The sequence below is a fragment of the Schistocerca gregaria genome, chromosome 1 (genome assembly GCF_023897955.1).
Source record: "Schistocerca gregaria isolate iqSchGreg1 chromosome 1, iqSchGreg1.2, whole genome shotgun sequence".
NCBI lineage: Eukaryota > Metazoa > Arthropoda > Insecta > Orthoptera > Acrididae > Schistocerca > Schistocerca gregaria.
In genome coordinates this window covers 191,540,049-191,560,125 of record NC_064920.1, presented here as the reverse complement: position 1 = coordinate 191,560,125, position 20,077 = coordinate 191,540,049, and the positions used below count along the sequence as shown (strand labels likewise).

The following is a 20,077-nucleotide window of genomic DNA, read 5'->3' as shown; positions in this document are numbered from 1 at the left end:
CAGCTCTTGAGGAGTGAAAGCAGATTGCCGAATGAAAATATAGGGTGCTCTTTAAAAACGACGTACTGCTATTAATATCTTCCAAATGAATGAAGGTACAAGGAAGGCACTTATGTTGATTAATGTCCCTCTGGCAGAAACACCATTTGTTGACACATTTTTTTTAGTTTTTTTAATTTTCCTTCTGGACAGAAATTTATTTTGTGTGATCAAGATAGAGGAGACAGCCCGTATGTAGGTTCCTATCTGATAATGGCATCCTATGGTCCTGAAACCGGCCATTCGTTAAATAAAAGCCTAAATGAAGGTGGCTGCTGAAAATATTATCATCTTCCACACATCTGTTTACACAAATTAAAACAAAATCTAGTTCTGTCATCATAGTTGAAACCCTCTCCAGCTTCACCACATATTCTAACAATTTACACTGAGAGATAAGGACAGAAAGAAAGCAAAGGGAGTGTTGTTCTTTCTGCGGAACGCCGTCCCCGTCTCCCCCTGACCGAGCCTCTCTAGGGCAGACCAGCCGGATGGGGGAGGGGTGCTGGGAACGCGGGGGGGGGGGGGGGGGACGGTCTGAGCTGTACTACTCCGAGCTTTCCCCAGCAGATGACGTGCAGCAGCCGGGGAAGGGTGTCGTGCAATCCGGGACGCCAGCTGCTCCACGATCGATACTTCAAACGACTAGTATTCGAGTGGATGACTGGCAGAGATCGCTGCTAGCCACATCAGCTGGAAATTAATTATTTATTGAAGAATAAAGTCCACTTCAGCATGCAATGCTGAAACTGGAGGGTGGGTAAGGCTGGTACATAAGCCGCCACAAACATCGAGGAAAAAAAAAAGGTCAATGGCGTTTCTGAACGAGTCAAATACAGCGCCCGAGAGATAAAATACTGCATTATATTAAAAATTAATTTGTATATTTTGCCTGCCAAGAGTTAAATAAGTTTTGGAATAACAAGCAGGTCATATCGATGATGTCTCAAAATCAATAGAAAGAATGTCAATGACTGTCCGTGGGGGAAGCTCCAACAAGATGTCCCAGTGGTTCGTCATAATTAGAAGCAGATGTCTTAGGAAGAAAACTCACAAGTTGTAAGGAAACCAGAGCATGAAGGTTGTTACCTTCAGAGCACAAAAGTTACAGTATCAACATTATTACCTCACCAATTCATGGATCCACGGACGCTGGCACTTGGCTTTCAGTGCAGGGAGCTTCACATGTTCCGTACTGAAAATCATCTATACCAACCTTCTGGGTTAGAGTCTTCAATCTACGAGTCGTTCCCCTTATCGGAACCCATTGGCCATTGGTCGAATTCTAATAATATTTGGCGTATCAAGCAGTTCACCGAAGACGAGATATCATGTATGTATGTAGAAGTATGTATGTATTGAACTGGGGACCTAGAAACGACGGGGAAGCTTTGTCCCGTCATTGCCCTCATTAGTACACAACCCGACAACAGGCTGCAGCAGTTCACTCACCCCACGGCGTACACGTAAATGGAGACAGTGTTTGCGCAGCAGTCGCCGACATAGTGAAACTGATATATGAAGAAGGTAGAATAGATACCATCGGTTACGATGCAGCTCTCTTAAAGTGAAATGATAATTAAATCAAGACCCTAAGCTGTCGACAGGCGTTGATATACCTCAACGGGGACAGTTGAAAATGTGTGCCCCGACCGGGACTCGAATCCAGGCTCTCCTGCTTACATGGCAGACGCTCAATACATCTGAGCCACCGAGAGCACAGAGGATAGTGTGACTGCATGTCCGAAGGAACAGATACCATCTTCATATTGTTAAGGCTAACCGGCCATTGACCTTCTTCTGTGCTGGATGCACACGCATTGCCCGTACAGTACAGTAATTGACTGAAAATATTTGAGGCTGTAGTGTGTAGGAGAAAGTAAGTTTCCATAATCCAATAATACCAAAGAAAATGAAGTATACTACTGGTTAGAGGAACCCGAGAATATAGGCAACTTCACTCTTATTTGTTTCAGTAACCGCGGCAGAGCAACGCGTAGAGTGCTCCGCAGAAACATTAATGATCATGTATGTGTAACATAACGAGAACTCTAAAACTAAAGGTAAAAGTTGTTTCTATGCAAATGAACTGTGCAACAGTACACCTACAATTGTTAAACTTTACAGGTCCCTTGTGGGAAATTTTCAGATGACACAATGTTCTGTTTCATGCAACACAAAAACGAATAAAAAGTTTTTGTGCTGCAAATATTAACATGTTGCAGGAGTCTGAATAAAAATTAGGGAAACAGAAGAACTAATGTATTTCAAAAGCCAGCTTTAAAACTAACCTGCAGGGAATTAGCAGGAATGAAGATTGTTAGACATGCGCTGTAAACTAAAATTAAGCTCAGTTGTTAACAAACATATTTCCATACTTAATTTCTGTTTTGATATGAAAACTAAGAATTAAAACACAACTGATGTATCAAAAAATCTTAGATCACAAGTGTCATTAAAATATCTATCAGGAATAAATTACTAATAAAAATTGTAACAATAACCACATACGTGCAAGTGCTTTCATGTTGTAGAAAATCTTTATTGAGAAGACTTGTCGAATAATGAAAAAGATCGATTTCGACAAAAATTACATGAACAATCATAAGGACAATTAGGATCATTAAAGAAACTACATCATGTGATCATTAAAGAAAATGATAGGACACAAATAACTAGTTTTTTAACAATAGTTTCATAAACACAGAACAGGAATTCGGTACAATCAACTTGAAAGAACTGAAATATATGCGATAAGCAGGCCCACAAGCCTTCAGTCGCTTTCATGGTGCACCAAATTCTCCTTGATGAATCATAATATAATTAAACTGTCTCAAAAGTAAAAATGTTCATAGTGTTGATTATATTTTAAGAAAATTGTTAAACATCTGTTCTTAGCCGTATATTTAATGCACTACTTTCGCAAGGCATCTCTCCTGAAAGACTATGGATGCCATTTTTAGAACGTTTTAAAGAACAATTACATAAATATAAATAGCTATTGGGCTGTTTTACTACTGACGTTCTGAAAAGTTTTGGAAAGCACATTTATCTAAAAACTACTGAGCATATTTTTGTATATGGGATTTTGATTAATCACCTTCTGAATGACAGAAGGAATCTTGCGCCTAAAATAGCATCTACCATTTCATCCAACATGCAATAAAATAGTTTTTGATATTTCTGAGCAACAGTCATACAATATTTTTTTAAATTAACACACCCCCATTTGATTGTATTATTGATTATTTAATCACGACACTGGTTTCGGCCGCTTATGCCATTTTCAAGTGATTGAGTTTATGTCATTAATATATATTGCATTCAGTCACTTGAAAATGGCATAAAAGGCCGAAACCTGGGTCGTAGTTAAATAAACAATAATACAGTCAAATGTCGGTGTGTTCATTTAAAAATGTAATAAAATATTGGAATGATAAAATTTCACTTAGTGGATTTTTATGATTCGCGCTAATAGGAGGCCGATAGTCGTATTAGACAGGCAGAGTAGTTTTCATGCTGAACCGCTTCTTAATTAAGGACAAAGGATTTGATATTGGGTCTTCTCCTGCTCTTGCTGTATTTTAATAACCTCCCACGTCAGTACCTGAGAAACAGCATGTCACCTTCCTGAAGAGACCTACGAGCTCACGGAAACAAAGCGTAGCATGTTTTCACAATCTAAAAAAGTTTACGTAATTCGAAATACTCGTATATAATGGCTTGGTCAAGTAATGTAATAGGCGGAAAGAAAAATACGGGACACTCAACTACTGCACAAGGACAACAAAAGGAAAACAGGATCAAACGCAAAACCATAAACATGCGGCCCATGTTCTTCATCTAAACACTCAGCGAAGACCCTTTTTCCTTTTGTCATTTCTAGCCGATGATTACGATTCGTCACTGACCACTTTCGTCAACTCTACCTCTATAACGTTTTTCTACATTTTTCTGTGAGTAGATATTTACTGAAAAATCTGTAAGTTCTCAGAAAAATTACGCGGAAGCTACAACTACACACGTGCACATGGCGAGAAGTGACAATGAGAGAAAATCGTTACAACATTGCGAGAAGGTGAAAAAACAATAAATGATGCTCAAGATATGATTTTTGAACACTTTCATAACAAGAGACAATCAGATAAAAATATATTTCATCCAAATGGCTTATAATCTTACAGAGTTGCAGCAATTCAACTGGCATCATATGTATGTGTATTTCATTGTATCTGTTATATAGATGGCTTCGTTGTACTAAACAATACTGTGTTATTTTATCACAGTATGTGTATAATAATTAGTAACATTTAGTTTTTAATGTAGTGCCATTAATTGTTGCCCTTAAAACTGTTATCCGTTACATCTTCATGTGGTATCGTATATCTCATCCTACTAAACAGCGTTAAGGCATTTAGATTTCCTCCGAAATAAATAAAGACTCGACTGTTATCTTATACAGGGCGTCTCAACCCTTTTAGGTCAAACAGAAACAGGTGATAGTAGGCCCACAATCAACTACATTGTGATATGGAACCAATGGTCGGAAAAACATATTTATTGTGTTACGGACACACACGGCGCATAACAATAACGTATCTCATACTAACTGTTCAAAGTCACGACCGCAAGTTTCACCATAAGCATGGCAACGGCGCAGTCTTAAAGATCCTGGCGGCTGTTGTACCAAGAGACAGGCAGGTGAACCCTAGTAAGCATGTCTTCATCCGTTTCTACACGAGTTTCATGTAGCAGCATCTCGACGTCACCCCAGAGGAAGAAGTCCAGAGGTGTGAGATCCGGCAATAATACCTTCCAATACGACGAAGAGGATACGTGTTGTTCAGGTGCTCTCGAGCATTAACATCGAAGTGGACTGGTGCACCGTTGAACCCACATCCCTCTGCGGAGAACGAGCGGTACGGTTTCCAAGAACCGTGTCAGCAGATCCCGCAGGAACACCACGTAACGGCAGCCAGTTAAATGAGGAAGCAGCAAAAAGGTGTTATTAGGTGAACTTGGACAATGCCCGCCCGTACGTTGACAGAGAAGCGTTGCTGGTGGCCACCGACGTGGGTGGCGTGGAGACTGTCCTCACTTCAGACAGGGCAGCTGAACTAGGCCTCATCCGTAAACAATACAAACTGTATGAAGTTCAGTACTACAGCACTGCGGTGGATAATCCACTGACAGCAGTGAACGCGGGGATCAAAATAAGTTGGCCCCAGTGCTTGCACACGTTCTTTATGATAAGGGTGTAATACTTGTTCTACCAGTACTCCAGTACTCCCTCGAAGAGTGCGTTTCACGGTCAAGTTGGCGTGTGGTTATTGCTCGGTGGTTGGCCACACGATCCAACACCATCTCCTTAAAGTCTCATGTTCGGGCATACCTTTGGCAGGAACCTTGCGTGAACGACCCCGTCTCTCGTAAGCTGGTATCCACGGGGGTAAACTTCTTCCAATTAAGATGAAGCTTGTTTGGGGAAAACGCCCTCTGTACATTGGTTCTGCTTTACGGGCACTACTTCGTGCCGCACCTTACGTTAAATGCATGTCTGCCAACTCTCGTGACGACTAACGTTCCGCCTTTGACTAGGCAGTACACAGGAACACCCTTCATCACGGAAACGTGACAAGCTGTCTGATGCAATGGAGAACTTACACGAGGGAGAGTGGCGTGCGTGCGGTGCAGGTTAATGCGCCGGTGCGACGCATGCACACATGTGCTATGAGCTAAGTTGCGTACAGTACGTCGTTTGGCGGTCAGGAGTGTACGCTGTTTATCACCCACTGCATGTTCCGTCATTCAACAGTCATCGTGGATCTTCTCTTGAGCGCGGCTAACTGCATGCTCCGTTGCAATACGTGTATTGAGATTGGTGGTCGTCGCCTTGAACAATTACCAAGAGCTACGTTGTTGTTAAAAGGTGTACGTTGTGGATGTCCAAAACACAGTAAATACGCATCTCCGATCTTTGATTCTATATCATATATAATCGGTTGAGAACCCACTACCAACTGTTTCAGTTCGTCCCAGAAAGTTTGAGACACCCTGTATTTTACGGTTCGATAAGGTTGTTTCACCAGAACTCACGAAGGCCTACAAAGCTAAAATTATCTGAAAACATGGTTATCCAATTCTTTTGCTCTATAACTGCAGTTACTCCATAATTGGAAAGAAAATGTGCATTTGATAACATTTTCCGGCGTTGACTGCGAAGAGCAAGCTAGAATCGCGGACAAGAGAACGTATATCGGTCTCGGACGCAGTTTCATTTTATTTGCCGGCAGCGGAGCGCGAGGCTCTTGATACCCTCCATCTCAACTGTACCTCTTTTTTTCCAGGTCAGGTGGGAGCTGCCGTTCTCGTACATACGCTAGTACAGAGAAGTGTTCGATTTTAAGGATTTTTGCTCTCCTTTGGATTAATCTTAATTGTTAAATCAAAACCTCATTGATGCAAAATAAACGCACAAATTTCTCTCGTGATTTTCAGTAAGTGAGCAAACACGAGTGGGAAGTATTAAACCGACAGCCAGAATTAAGACGGAGAAGAAGAGCATTTATTAACGACACAGGATAAGGGAAAAACACAGCTAAACGCGAGAATTGTTACATCATCGCCCGAAATCCAGATCTTATTAAACAACCAGGCGCAAGCGCGCCACACAAGAAGGGAAAACTGGACTGTCTTCCATTCATAAAATTATTGATTGCTCGGTACAAAGCAGGAACTCCTTTTATTTCAATTAAAGAACAGATATGGTTAAGCATAGCCAAACATAGCTTCCGAATGGTGTCCTGCGCACAAGTAGTTGTTTCTTTGTTAGGAAAATAAGTCAGCCATGCTTCAATGTAGTTAGTACGTGACGTAATAATGGCTCCAACACGCCCCATAATCTGCTGGGAGGCGCAGGCTTTATCTAGATGCTTAAGGGCGTAGGATCTGCTCCAAAAAAGGCAGCAAAAAGGCTTAATGAAATATCAACATGTTAACTGTCTGTCTTCGACCATTTCATAGCTAGTGGTCAATCATAACATCTGCTACGTGGAATATATAGTTTCAACAATTAAATACAATGCTGGCCTGTGTTTCCACGTGCTGAACGAAAATCTTAAGGAAACCATCGTCTACCTTCAACGGGTATAGGTTTTCACCTGCTGAACCAAAGTTTTCATAAACTGTGTTCACAGTAAACCTAAAATTGGCTCGTTACTGAAAACAAGAAAGCACGGCGCCCAGTTCCGAGTGTCTTCGCGAACCTCGAAAAATTCAAAGCTTGTAATCCATACTCTTCTAGGTGTGGATCTGTGCCTATACAAATAGAGTAGACCTTTTAGATGTGCTGCTGGTGTATGCTAGCATGTAATACACTGAAATATGAAAATTTATTGCGTTCAGGTGAAGAACCATCTTCTAAAGAGGAATGTATTTAGACAATATAGCCGACCGTTCAGTTGCGTTTATCAGAGCATCCAGTTTAGTAGATCGCTTAAGTCTGAACTATTTCGAATGACAGGAAATAATAGCGCAGTGTTTTTTTTTTACGACTTGATCACTGAATTATTCGTTAATAAACGCAGTTGATGGATGTGTCAGTCTCGATACCTGATAGCAAAACCGCCTGTAATTAATGCGGTCTTTTCACGTTCAAAAGACTTAACGGGCGCGCTGAGTTTATTTGATATTAAACAAAATCATTCCGTCTTCAGGCCACGAGTGGCCCACCGGGACCATCCGACCGCCGTGTCAACCTCGGTGGAGGATGCGGATAGGAGGCACGTGGGGTCAGCACACCGCCCTCCCGGTCATAAGACGGTATTCTTGACCGAAGCCGCTACTATTCGGTCGAGTAGCTCCTCAATTGGCATGACGAGGCTGAGTGCATCCCGAAAAATGGCAACAGCGCATGGCGGCCCGGGTGGTCACCCATTCCAAGTGCCGACAACGCCAGACAGTCTTAACGTCGGTGATCTCACGGGAACCGGTACATCCACTGCGGCATAGCCGTTGCCTAATTTGATAGTAGCACTGGGTTATCCATAAACACACTTCTTCATACACAATGGCGATACTGATGTGAAACTGTTAACAAAAACGCGAAATTGCTTAAGAGAAAAGCTAAAGTCTTTGGAAAGGTGGGTGTAAAACGTCGACTGCATTAGTAATTTCTTACAAAAGAACAGTAACGTACAGAAATAGTCTGATAAAACATTTCAAGAACAACAGATGATGTTGTGTGGGGTTTCAGTTGGCGGCACCACGTGCCCACCAGAATTCGGCTTCAACTGTGGGACTGGTGGCAGCGTTACTGGGAACCCAGGTCCGAAAACAGAGGGGACTCCAAACAAATCTTGCTACGGAAGCAGTGATACTCAGCAACAGCAGCAGCAGCAACAGCAACAGCAGCAGCCGCCGCCACCGCCGCAACAGCAGCAGCAGCAATTCTACAAGAAGCCCAAATCACCTGAGTCGGCCATCGCTGCTGGCGGTCGCCTCATACCAAAGTCTGAAGTAGTATCGGCTGCCAGTTGCTGTTCGGTGACCCTGAAAGTCGAGGCGGGTGCTGGGAGTAACTCGGAGCCCTACCTCAGCCACGACTCCAACTCGTCGTCAGTGTCGAGCATGGAGCCGCCGCCCCCGCAGCAGCCGGGCCCGCCGCCCATGGGCTACGGCATCGGCTACGAACCGCTGCCTCCGCCGCCGCCTCCGGTGGCGTCCGCCGAGGAGCTGTACGGGCGATACGCGGGGCGGCCTGGCGGCGGGCCGGGTCCGGTGCCGGCGCAGTACATCGGCCAGGGCTCCCCCTACGATCCCGCAGCGGCGGCCGCCGCCGCAGCCGCTGCAGCCGCCGCAGCCGCCGGCTACGACCAGCAGCGCTACCCGCAGCTCTACGCCACGCCCACCACCTACCAGGATGACTACCAGCAGCATCCTCAGGTAAAACATGCACAAGTACCCTCACAGTAATTAGAGATACTTGCTTCTTACATTTCTTTCTTCTTGATCCATTCACAGAGTGACAATCCAAGGCAGTGAAATCATTAGACATGGAGAACAACATAGAACCTGACAGCAGAGATATTTCGCATGTGCTTGTCTAGAATGGGACGTCTGCTTTACAACTGCTGAAGCAGAACCAAGCGAGCCACTGTCTTTAAACTAACCGAAAGATTCTGTTCCTGCGTCGACTCACGTCAGTTAAAAACACGTTCGTCTAAACCACCCAAGCGTCTTTCACAGCATACATAAAACCCGACATTCTAAGGCTGTTTAAAACTTTATTATATTGCATCTAGTACACCAGATAGCACACATCTGATACATAGAATCCAGGAAATAAATTGTTATTTATGTAACCTAACCACCTTTCACTAGACGTTCGACAGCAAAGTAGCATAGATGCAAATTATTTCTATCTTTTCAGCACTTTATTGATTGCTGTGGTGAACTTCTTGTGATGTATCCATAGATATCTTCTTAAATTAAATGGCACTCTATGCAACATTATGCCTCTCCACACCATAACCTGGACACATTACATGTTTCCATCTCTCGCCATAGGAGGATGCGTTCAGAATCACGTCTCAAACTGAATCTGCTCTCATCCGAGAAGAGCACGCGACCCCACTTCTCGTTGTTCCAGTGCCTATACACTTGGCACCATCGCAAACGTTACCGCCGATACGTGCGTGGCTACGGAACACAACGTACTAGTCGTCTGGCAAAGAGAAAACCCCCTTACAATCCCCGTGCCACCGTGGAGCGTGAGATCGCGCGCCTTGCAGTCCTGTTAAATGTGGTTGCAATTGCACCTGACGTATAATGTGAGTTCCTTCTTACCTGCAGCACCATGTAGCGGTCGTATACTCTCGTTCGAGCACCAATGCCTGTGGCTCGGAACGTTTCCCGTGCACGTGAAACACTGTTGTGAGCAATATCAAACTCTTGGACTCCACTCCAGTTTCTCGATGATTCTTCCCCCTGTAACGTCATCCATATGTTGTCTCCGGGCCATGTTGTAATGAAGGACACCACCATAGTCCACCGTTACTCCTCGCTGATTGACACACGCTGTCTTTTCCCGTTCCTTGAACTGCCTCGTGCTGCGGCGTCGGCCACATCTGGTACTACAATCATGCTGACCTCATGCCATATGACGCCCAGTTTTCTGTGCACGACTGGGAGACTTCACTTTCATTCATGTCCATTGTGTTGTTGATCTGTCATGTTACTTTATATATCTCGTCCTTAAGTTTTGCATAACACTGCAGTGATGTAGTTAAGTTGCATCCTGAGTAGTTAACAGTGTCTAATTAGGAGTGTCTTTCTTAAAGGGTTGTTTTTCGTCTTATTTTTCTACTTTTTGTTGTTAGATATAAATGTACTTCCTATAGAAGCTGAAATTTTGTGTCATCGTTTATGGCTATAGGTGTGCAAACCTGTTACATTTGGTACGTCTGTTCTTAAGGGATTTGGAATCTATTGGTGGTGCCATCAAATCGAATAAAATGAACGCTGGTGTAGTACATTCCAAACCTGCGCTTGTGTTCTCGTCGTGGAGGAAACGTTAAAAATCTATATTTTTTTCAAGTCACCTGGGAACCACTGAGATTCGTGGAGCAAGGAGTAACGCAGTGGACTCATACTCAAGAGTATCAGTGTTAGAATCATCATCTACTGCTTCTTTTTTCTTGAACAGATCATCGCCGCTTCCTTTCGCAATTCTCCTTCAAATTAGTGAAGCGTCTGTAATAACCATGGCACTTCCTATGCGTCAAACTGTGACTTTCCTTCTCTTTCAGGAAATGTCTCCATGCTATAATGATGTTACATAATCGATATGTTTGATTGCCAGCTATTCTTAAGTAACAGAATTTTCAATGATGTTTTATTATTCATCCACGAATAAGATACACTCCCCATTATTTAGGACATGTTCTACTAGCGAACCAGTAAGCTTAAAACTGTACATTATGCTAGTAAAGAGTTTTAGAGTGATAAAGATCCCGGTGGAAATTTTCTTAAATTAGTCAGATCTAGCAGTAACAACACGACTGAGAAATTGTCGCTAACATATTTCAAATCTTTTCGTAGTCAACTTGAGAAAGTAAAAAAATAACAAATACAAGTTACTGAAATCTAAAGGTCGTTTACTAGATATATCCGTTAACTACACTAACCTGTAATCAGTCTTTTAACAACTGAATTAGCGAAATAAAAAGAATACGAAGGCATTAGTATCACGAAAGTGTGGCAGCTAAAGGCCTTACGAAGGAGCAAATATCAACTGCCGTTGCTAAACACTGAAATCAAGGTGTGTTTTCCGATACTGTCGACAGTGGAGATGAAACATTTTCCTCAAAATGCACGTGGTTCGAAATAAATTACATTGTAAGACAATCGTCTGCACTCTCCAATAGCGCACAGAAACCGAGTCATTCCGCACGTCTTCACTGTACTCGTGTGAGTCGCAGTACAAAGTCAAAGCACAGTCTAACATAACAGCCACAACAGTCCTTCTCATTTTTGTTACCCACAGCCGTAGCAACACTATGAGCGGCCAGCAAGCGACTCTTCTGAATACGATATCGAATGACTGTGAATACTAACGTTTTATAAACATAGGGGAAACACTAATTCAAGTATTATTTAACTTCAATCAGTGCTTCTATCTAAAATCAGATTTTATCTTTCACAAAGGGTAACCTCTCTTCCTACGAGGAATGTCTGTAACTTTAGTCTCGTCGAATCAGAAAGAAGCAAATTTTCATCAAATAATAATTTTAGGAAGATACCAGACTACTCTCAGTTCACTGAAGCTAAAACATCGACTTTTTCGTGGACTATACGAAAGAACACTGTCCGCTGGAATGTATAGTGTTCTCAATATGATATTTTGTGTTGTACTGCAATCTGCAGTGAATGTAATTGTAAAAGTAGTTTCTCACTCGCTGGCTCGTAATACAGTTGGTCCTTTCGTGGGATATATAATTATATAAGCGCTGTACAATGCATTGCTGCCATCATCTTGTACATAAATAGTACAAAATTAATAGTATATACGTGTAATTGGTTAGCTCTATCACTCATTTTACTCTGGCTTCTCAGTACTTCTGGAACAAGCATGAAGTAAGTCAATGCATGTTTGTGTGGACGAAGCTCTCACCGCTCCAGATGACGGAGAAGAGCACTGCGACAGAGGCGGTGCAAGGCTGCCTGCAGGATCGCCGTAAGAAGAACGGGATATCCGGTTTGTTGAAAACTAACTCAGTGCACTGTCAATTATATAGGCACAAGCATCTGCTACAGCGGAGGAAAACTGGTAAGATCAGTGTTTTTGGCTGTGAAACTCTGTGGCATACAGAGCACGTGAAAGCAAAGCTACGTGGTCCTGAGCAGATGCTTGTTGCCTTCAGTAAGAGGCGCTGTCACTGGATTTGTTTCCGTGAGCCGACTGCATCATTGAGCTATCCGCTATGGCGCCCAACATGTTCATTAGCAACCATTTCCAATCATGCAAATTGTATTTTGACTCTTTTGCATTTCATGAAAAACGTCCTGTGTGTTACATTTATTAAGTCATGCAGGACGAGTGACGCAACAGTTCTGGTATCCGCTTATCTCGAATCAAAATAAGGTGTCGCAGCCAAATTGGCTGAAAGAAGCCAATCATGCTAATATACGCCAAGTTCGATAAACTCGTGAAAAAAGAGGTTAATAAATTTAATACAGCGATGCCAGAACAGTCTCCTGTACGTGATGGACTGCAAAAGTAAGAGCTAGAAGCTCTGATTGAATTTGCGCTTCATTAGTTTGTTCCCTACTATGGGACTGCTTATCCAAATTGTCCCCTCTGTAACTCAAAAACAATGGTTGTGTGTTGGGTGCCATAGCAGCAGCCGCAGCAGCAACAGCAGCAGCAGCCGAATCTGCAGCCGCAGGAGCAGCTGCCGCTGCTGAAGACGGAACCGGTGACAGAGCCGCTGTACCCGCGCCCCATGTACCACTTCGATCCCAACGGCGGGGCGCTGCCGCCCGGCTTCTCCTCGGCCATCAACCTGTCCGTCAAGTGTGTAGCGGCAGGCCAGCTCAAGGGCAACGCCTCACCCGGCGGCTCCGTCATGGACCTGTCGACGTCCAGCGTCACCTCCACCAGCCCGCAGGTAAGGCAAGCAGCTCTGCCCTGTCACTGCCCTGCTCGCACTCCGCTCCACCAGAGGGGATCGACGAGTAAGCCATTCACAGGTGAGCAATTAAACTACATCTAAAACCTGCTTATGTGTGTGTCAATGGAAGATACCAAAGTTACGGGATCCTGTCACGAGAAGCGTGTATTTCATTCAGTTACAGAACACTTTCCTGTAATCCTTGACATGTTGTATCACTACAGGAGTAACAGTTTAATATAAGTCATAAGACAGTTAAGCAGTATAATAATCGAGACTTCACGATGTTTCTGGTCAAGATTATAATTTAAATAGTGTAACATTATGTGACTGCCTTATCATTTTAAATCATTCACTAATCGAGCAGTCGCTCGGCAACAGCTACAGTTAGCAAATAATATTGCGAGAATGTAAAAGGTGAACGTCCTGTGACGTACCGTGTTTATTGTCGAAGCGCCGTCAGAGATGCAGTGAGTTACTGTCTTTGAAAACCGCGGCGTGGAAAACGGACAGAAGAAGAACACTTTTACACATTCTTTTGATGTACGAGATATTCTCGATGAACAGTTACTCAGTTACTCATTTTCTGTTGTCTCTTGTAACTTGTGTCGGACGCGCATGTCTTGCCGCCGTATTATTATTGTTAAAAATAATATTATTTTAGTGTTAAAAGTGCAATACTGGATAGCAGTAGATTTATTGTGCGACGTGTATGCGAAAACATCAAAGGAATTAGTCTCATTACGAGAAGAGAAGTGCCAGTCAAAACGGCATCCATGTTAAATCCTTCATTGCAGTGTAAGTTCATCTATTAATTGTCATAAATTCAGAGTTAAATGGAAATGGTGTATGGACTATTTATTTAGTATAGAATCTATGTCTCACTCCTTCATGAAGTTATTTAATTTTCTTTATGTTTCTGCCAAATAGAGGGTTCACAGTCACGAGTTCTTTCGTCGAAATCGGACGGAAGTTGCATGCGGCGAAATATTTTCTCCGCGCCATATTCTACCGGTAAATGCATGATAAACTACGGTCCCTTAGGAAATTCATGTTGAGCTATCCAAAAATAATTATATTTTGAATAGTCATTCACTCTCCTCTGCAATGCAACTTCCGACTGATCAGACGATCCAACAAGAAACAGCCGCACACGGTCGGCGTTCGCAAATATAGTTCCACCGCTGATTATGGCTATATGTTACAGCACAAAAGTAAACATATTGTTATAATTTCCGCCTACGAACGGGGATATTTATAACTGTATGTTAATGTATACACATTACGTAAACATATCGTTATAATAGTCAGTAGCAGGAATAAAAATGCCACACGACAAAATATAAGCTATAAAAATTAAGCAGATGATGAATTATTTAGGCTTTCGATCCTTATCTATGAAAATGAAGATGTGAATAGGAAAGAGAGGTAGTGAATTCAACAGCCTACAGACGGATATCTGGTTTATCTAAAAGTCACTGGAGACAGCAGGCACACACACACACACACACACACACACACACACACCCTCGAAAGATACGCCAAAGAACTTCTCAGTTTAGAAACGATGCCTAGAATACAAGCTTCAATCATTAAACAATACGAAGATAAACGTGAACAAGAGATTGTAACAAAAATTATAATATTAAATATGTAGAACTTAAAGATGATTTGAAAAGTGTGTTCGGAACTTCATGTGCATCTGACAAAATAATGAAACATCAGTACGGCCGAGAAAAGATGTACAAGAACGTAAGAAGACGGCAAACGCTATTTCATGCCTCTAAATCTTCGGTCGTTGTCCTCCAACAACTGTGCATTAGAAGCCGCAAATATCCACCAACTTGCTTAGTTATTAATACGTTGACTACAGTATGACAAGTCCGCCGTTGGCCACAGCAGAGGCTCATGTCCCACGCCGTTGACTGGTCTCATCGGGCGAAGCAACATCCCTCACTACGCATGCAGCAGTCAGTGTGTTAAACAGACAGGAAAGTACAAAGATGTACAGTTTATTTGAATAAATAATTACTTAATACATTTCTGCAACGATGTTTCGTATAAGCCGTCGATTTAAATGAATTGGGGCGAATAAGTAAAAAAAGATAACTCTCAGCAAGTTCTTCTAATAAATCAGGTAAAACAGCGGCTAACACAGACAACTCCGCAATGCCAAAAACTGGCTGTTATGGTAAGTAATGCATGGAGGAAAATGCCAGGCACTTTTCAGTGTCCTGATGAATCCTATTATAGTATTTTTTATGTTAACAAGACGTATAACAGTCTTTGTTTCGGTAGCAAAGTTCCAATGGAATTATAGTATTTCACTTGACTACGACTGTTTTCACCGACCTTTGCATTATATTTACTTCGCCGCACACACTTACACCGACTTCTGCCTGCTGATACATTTTAGAAGCAATACGGGAAAATAGCACAAAGAATAGTTCTTTGAATGTGAAAAGCTTTTAATTGTCACTTGGTAAATTATGAACCAAAGAACACACAATAATAAGATACAATCACACAACAAGTTTTTAACATTCTTGAATAGACTTACTATTGCAATCGATGGCGTTACTTTTAGATATTATCAGAAAATGATGCACTAAATCGATATTTACAGTTAATGCCATCCGATGTAAATTGTGGTTTTTAATCTACGTGACTGATGTCATATTGCTTTTTTGCGATTACCAGTGCTTTTTATGTTTTCAGCTCGAAAGAAACAACGTCTGCTTGTTTTTCTAAGCAACCAGTTCCATAGTTTCGGACTTGTTCGAAAGAACAGAAGCTTCATATCGAAACGGGTCACTTATTTTCCAAATAGCAGCCACAACGAACCATTTAGGACCCGCTTCGTGCGCCCTCACTTTCGTTTTCACTGGTCAACGAAGCGATGTATTGCTTTTTATGGGTGAGGAGAACCGCTGTTAATCATCTCCATCGACCACTTGCAGCTGGCCGCTGCTTTATCTTCCCTGGTAGCAGTGCTTTCACAAATTGCGGCCATAAAGGCAGTTGGTGTTCATTTGTCGAGCACACTGAGTCCGAGTAAGAGCCAATCACACTCTGTGCGTGAGGCAGTGAAGAATCACAGTGGGTGCTAGTGACCGCTAAACCGTTCTTCTCAATATAGTGTGACTTGTGTAGTTGCCAGGGAAAATGGTTGCTTTCGCGCCCGTCGTGCAAGAGGATTGTGCATGACCAGTCACATTAAGAATCCGTAGCTTCCTAGGAAAACATACATTACATAAAAAGCTCTTTCCTTAACTCTGACAAACACATCCAAGAGCGTTGAATTAGCAATCTTTTTCACCACAATGCAAGCGACGATTCGTCGCACGAACACCACGAGATAATAAAAGCATTGAGGCGCCATGCTGAGTGATGACCGTTCATTCAGCGCCAACAACTTTATTGGTCGTAACTCAGTTAAGTCACTCAAATATTACTCGATGGTGTCCTACACTGGGATATAGGTCAAGTGAGCTTAGTGAGGGAGGGGGCATGAAATACAATTATGGTCGTGTTCGTGAAGTGTTCCTCAAAGCATTATGATACAAACCTGGTGCGATGCCGCGAAGGCACAGATCTTCTGCGAGATAACATAGTTGAACAAATTGTCATAAACGACCCAACTGTTGGTTTATGCATTGTCCGCCAATGAGAGACGATGAGGGACCTATCCGCGACAGTATTTCATCTTTCCATTATCTGTTCCAGCATTGTCCTAGATTGGCTGTTTTCCAAGAATCAAGGTACTCTTCGTGCATCCCTAAAACGGTGACCTGCAAAACCTCAGAGCTGTACTGCTGCACAATTCGCGTCCAACGACATTTCCGCAATCAAATGCGTTTACATCGCGCGTCTTACCCATCCGCCTTCGATTGTCTCACAGTACAGCGTCTGACTTCATTCTAGAGATGTCACACTCCCAAGCATTCCATTCGCCATGGCGACAGAAACACACTCGCGGCAATACAGCACCTATCTCAAATTCAATCACTCTTGGTTACAATAATCAATTTGTAACATCTTCACCATACATCAGGAGGCAATTACTATGACTTTGTAATTGTTTGACACTATTACATTTTAATTTTGTTTCTTAATTTAACATTTTGGAGACTTCAAGACAAAAAATGTTCAAATGTGTGTGAAATCCTATGGGACTTGACTGCTAAGGTCATCAGTCCCTAAGCTTACACACTACTTAACCTAAATTATCCTAAGGAAAAACACACACCCCCATGCCCGAGGGAGGACTCGAACCTCCGCCGGGACCAGCCGCACAGTCCATGACTGCATCGCCCCAGACCGCTCGGCTAATCCCGCGCGGCCGAGACTTCAAGGCTAGGCTTTTAGTAGTCATGGTCTCTGACAGCAGCAACATGAATTAAAGCGCTAAATATTCTGCCACTTATCGTTATATGCATCTTTCAGCTCGTGTTATGCCTTTCGGTCATTTCTCGCAGAACTGACTCAGCTACACTTTTCTTAATAGTGTTCATACATTTAATATCTAATGCTAAAGTCACCAATTGAAATAATTCAGAGACATTTTATAGAAAACATTAATTATGAGTTGTCAACAAGACGATAAATATTAATGATCCCGTGTAAAGATATCTTCTGTTTCTTTGCTACTTGTATTACTTGCTAGTCAGTGTCGTAAACTAACAGTGCCACAGTCAGCTATCATTTCGCCACTCATTTTTAATTATTAATCCTAGCATTTTCGACTAAAATCTCGGACTCTAAAAGACAGGAGAGTAAATTTTATCCTTCTTTTATATCAGATTAAAAACTTGCATGAATTCGGCAGTGGCATCAAATCTCTAAGCGAGACAACAAGCTATTGTTCGCTTTCCGCCGTTATTTCTCAAATTATGATTTCTATAGTTTTCACATAATTATTGGAGGTTATTATAATAGGCTTTGCTCATGGAAAGAAATTTAATTCCGATTTTCGCAGCTATAAGAGGAACTAAAATACCTTCAATAATCATAAAGCAACTACGAAAAATATAGCCACACAAACGAAAAATTTGCTCACTGCACACAATGTAACGCGGAATATACCAAATCACAACAAGGAAACATGATTATACTGCACTTCTTTCAGTGATAGCGTAATACTTACACGAAGATGTTGCCATAGGAGTAGCCGTCACTGTGAATATATGTACACATTTCTCCAAATGCTCTAAAGTATGAGTTGTGTGAGTTCAACACACTACTCTCAGATGCTCCGTGAAATAGACTCATGTTTGCAATGCTTACAAATAATTCATCCATAAAGCGTTTCTGGTCCCCTAGATCATATGGTGCCTCATGTTTCACATGATGATAAGGTTAAAAGTATTAATTCAGAAATAATTCGCATGTCGAGATATTTCCAGTTCTACATGTTCATCTACACACATACTCTGCAAGCCACCATATGGTGTATAGCATAGGGCACCTTCCACCACTATTAGTCATTTCCTTTCCTGTTCAACTCGCAAATAGAGTGAGCGACAAATGATTGTCTATATGCCTCCGTATGAGCCCTAATTAATCTTATCCTCTCGTCGTGGTCTTTGCGCGAAATGTAGTATCGTTTCGCAGCAATCTTCAAGCGGTTCTCTTTAACTTTCTCAATTGTGCTGCACGAAACCATGTCGTCTTCCTTCCCACTTGAGTTCACGAAGCGTCCCGTAACACTCGCTTGTTGATCGAACCGACCTATAACAAACCTAGCAGCCCACCTTTGAATTGCTTCGATGCTATGCTTTAATCCGACCTGATGGGGAACCCAACCAGTCGAGCAGCACCCAAGAATGGATCGCACTAGTGTTCTATACGCTTTCTCCTTTACAGATGAACCAATAAACCGAAGTAGAATTTTCACCTTCTCTACCACAATCCTCATATGCTTCTTGCATTTCACATGGCTTCCGCTGCGTTACGTCAGATATTTAATCGACGAGACTGTGTCAAGTAGTACACTAGTAACGCCACGTTGTTTTATGCTACTCATCAATATTAAATTTGATTTTTCTACATTTAGAGCAAGTTGCCACTGATCGCAGCGATCAGAAATTTTGTCGAAGTCATATTATATCCTCTTTCAGTCACTCAACGGCGATACCTTCCGGTATACCACAGCATCATCAGCAAACATCCACAGATTCGTGCTCACTCTTTCCGTCAGATTATTTGTATTTATAGAGAATAAGAGCGGCCCTCTCACATTCCCCTGGGACATTCCTGACAACAATGTGTAGGGCTTTATTACTTGAGAAGTCTTCGACCCATTCATATATCTAGGAACCTATTCCGCACACTCTTACTTTCGTTATCTGTCTAAGGTGGGCCACCGTGTGAACGCTTTCCGGAAATTTAAAAATATGAATCTGCTGGTTGCCATTCATACATGTTTCGCAGGATGTCATGCGAGAAAAGGGCAATCTGAATCATCTACTCTGTTAAGCATCAGAATTTCATTCAAGGCTTCCAAGCTCTCCAAATAATCTCAAGGATCTTAAGGAGCCACAACTCTTCATCTGAGAGGTAACACAGCTCATTCATCCATAACATAATTGAACGTGATACCTTCAAAGACATTTGGGATGGAAGTATTCAATATAATGGTATTAACTTATTTTGAAGAGGTTCTCGTTATTAGAAATACTCAGTCTCTCTTAGTGTGTTTCTCTCTATCTACTTGTCAAACATTTTCAAAACTTAAAGGGTTAATATGACACGAACCTAAAATCAAAACCTCTTCCTGATATCAGTTCATAGGAGCGTTAGTGTTGTCCATTCAACGATCATATAACCAACCCTCATTAAAAATGGTTCAAATGGCTCTGAGCACT

General features: G+C 42.1%; 1 protein-coding gene across 1 annotated transcript in view; it reads left to right on the top strand.

The window, feature by feature from the left end:
- The window catches only part of LOC126337014 (atrophin-1-like), a 272,907-nt gene that overhangs the window by 72,863 nt on the left and 179,967 nt on the right, over positions 1 to 20,077 (top strand). Inside the window, exons 7-9 of the mRNA XM_050001316.1 lie at positions 8,294 to 8,410; positions 8,462 to 8,982; positions 12,987 to 13,208. Of these exons, the coding sequence (XP_049857273.1) occupies positions 8,294 to 8,410; positions 8,462 to 8,982; positions 12,987 to 13,208 (860 nt within the window). The remainder of the gene's footprint in view (positions 1 to 8,293; positions 8,411 to 8,461; positions 8,983 to 12,986; positions 13,209 to 20,077) is intronic.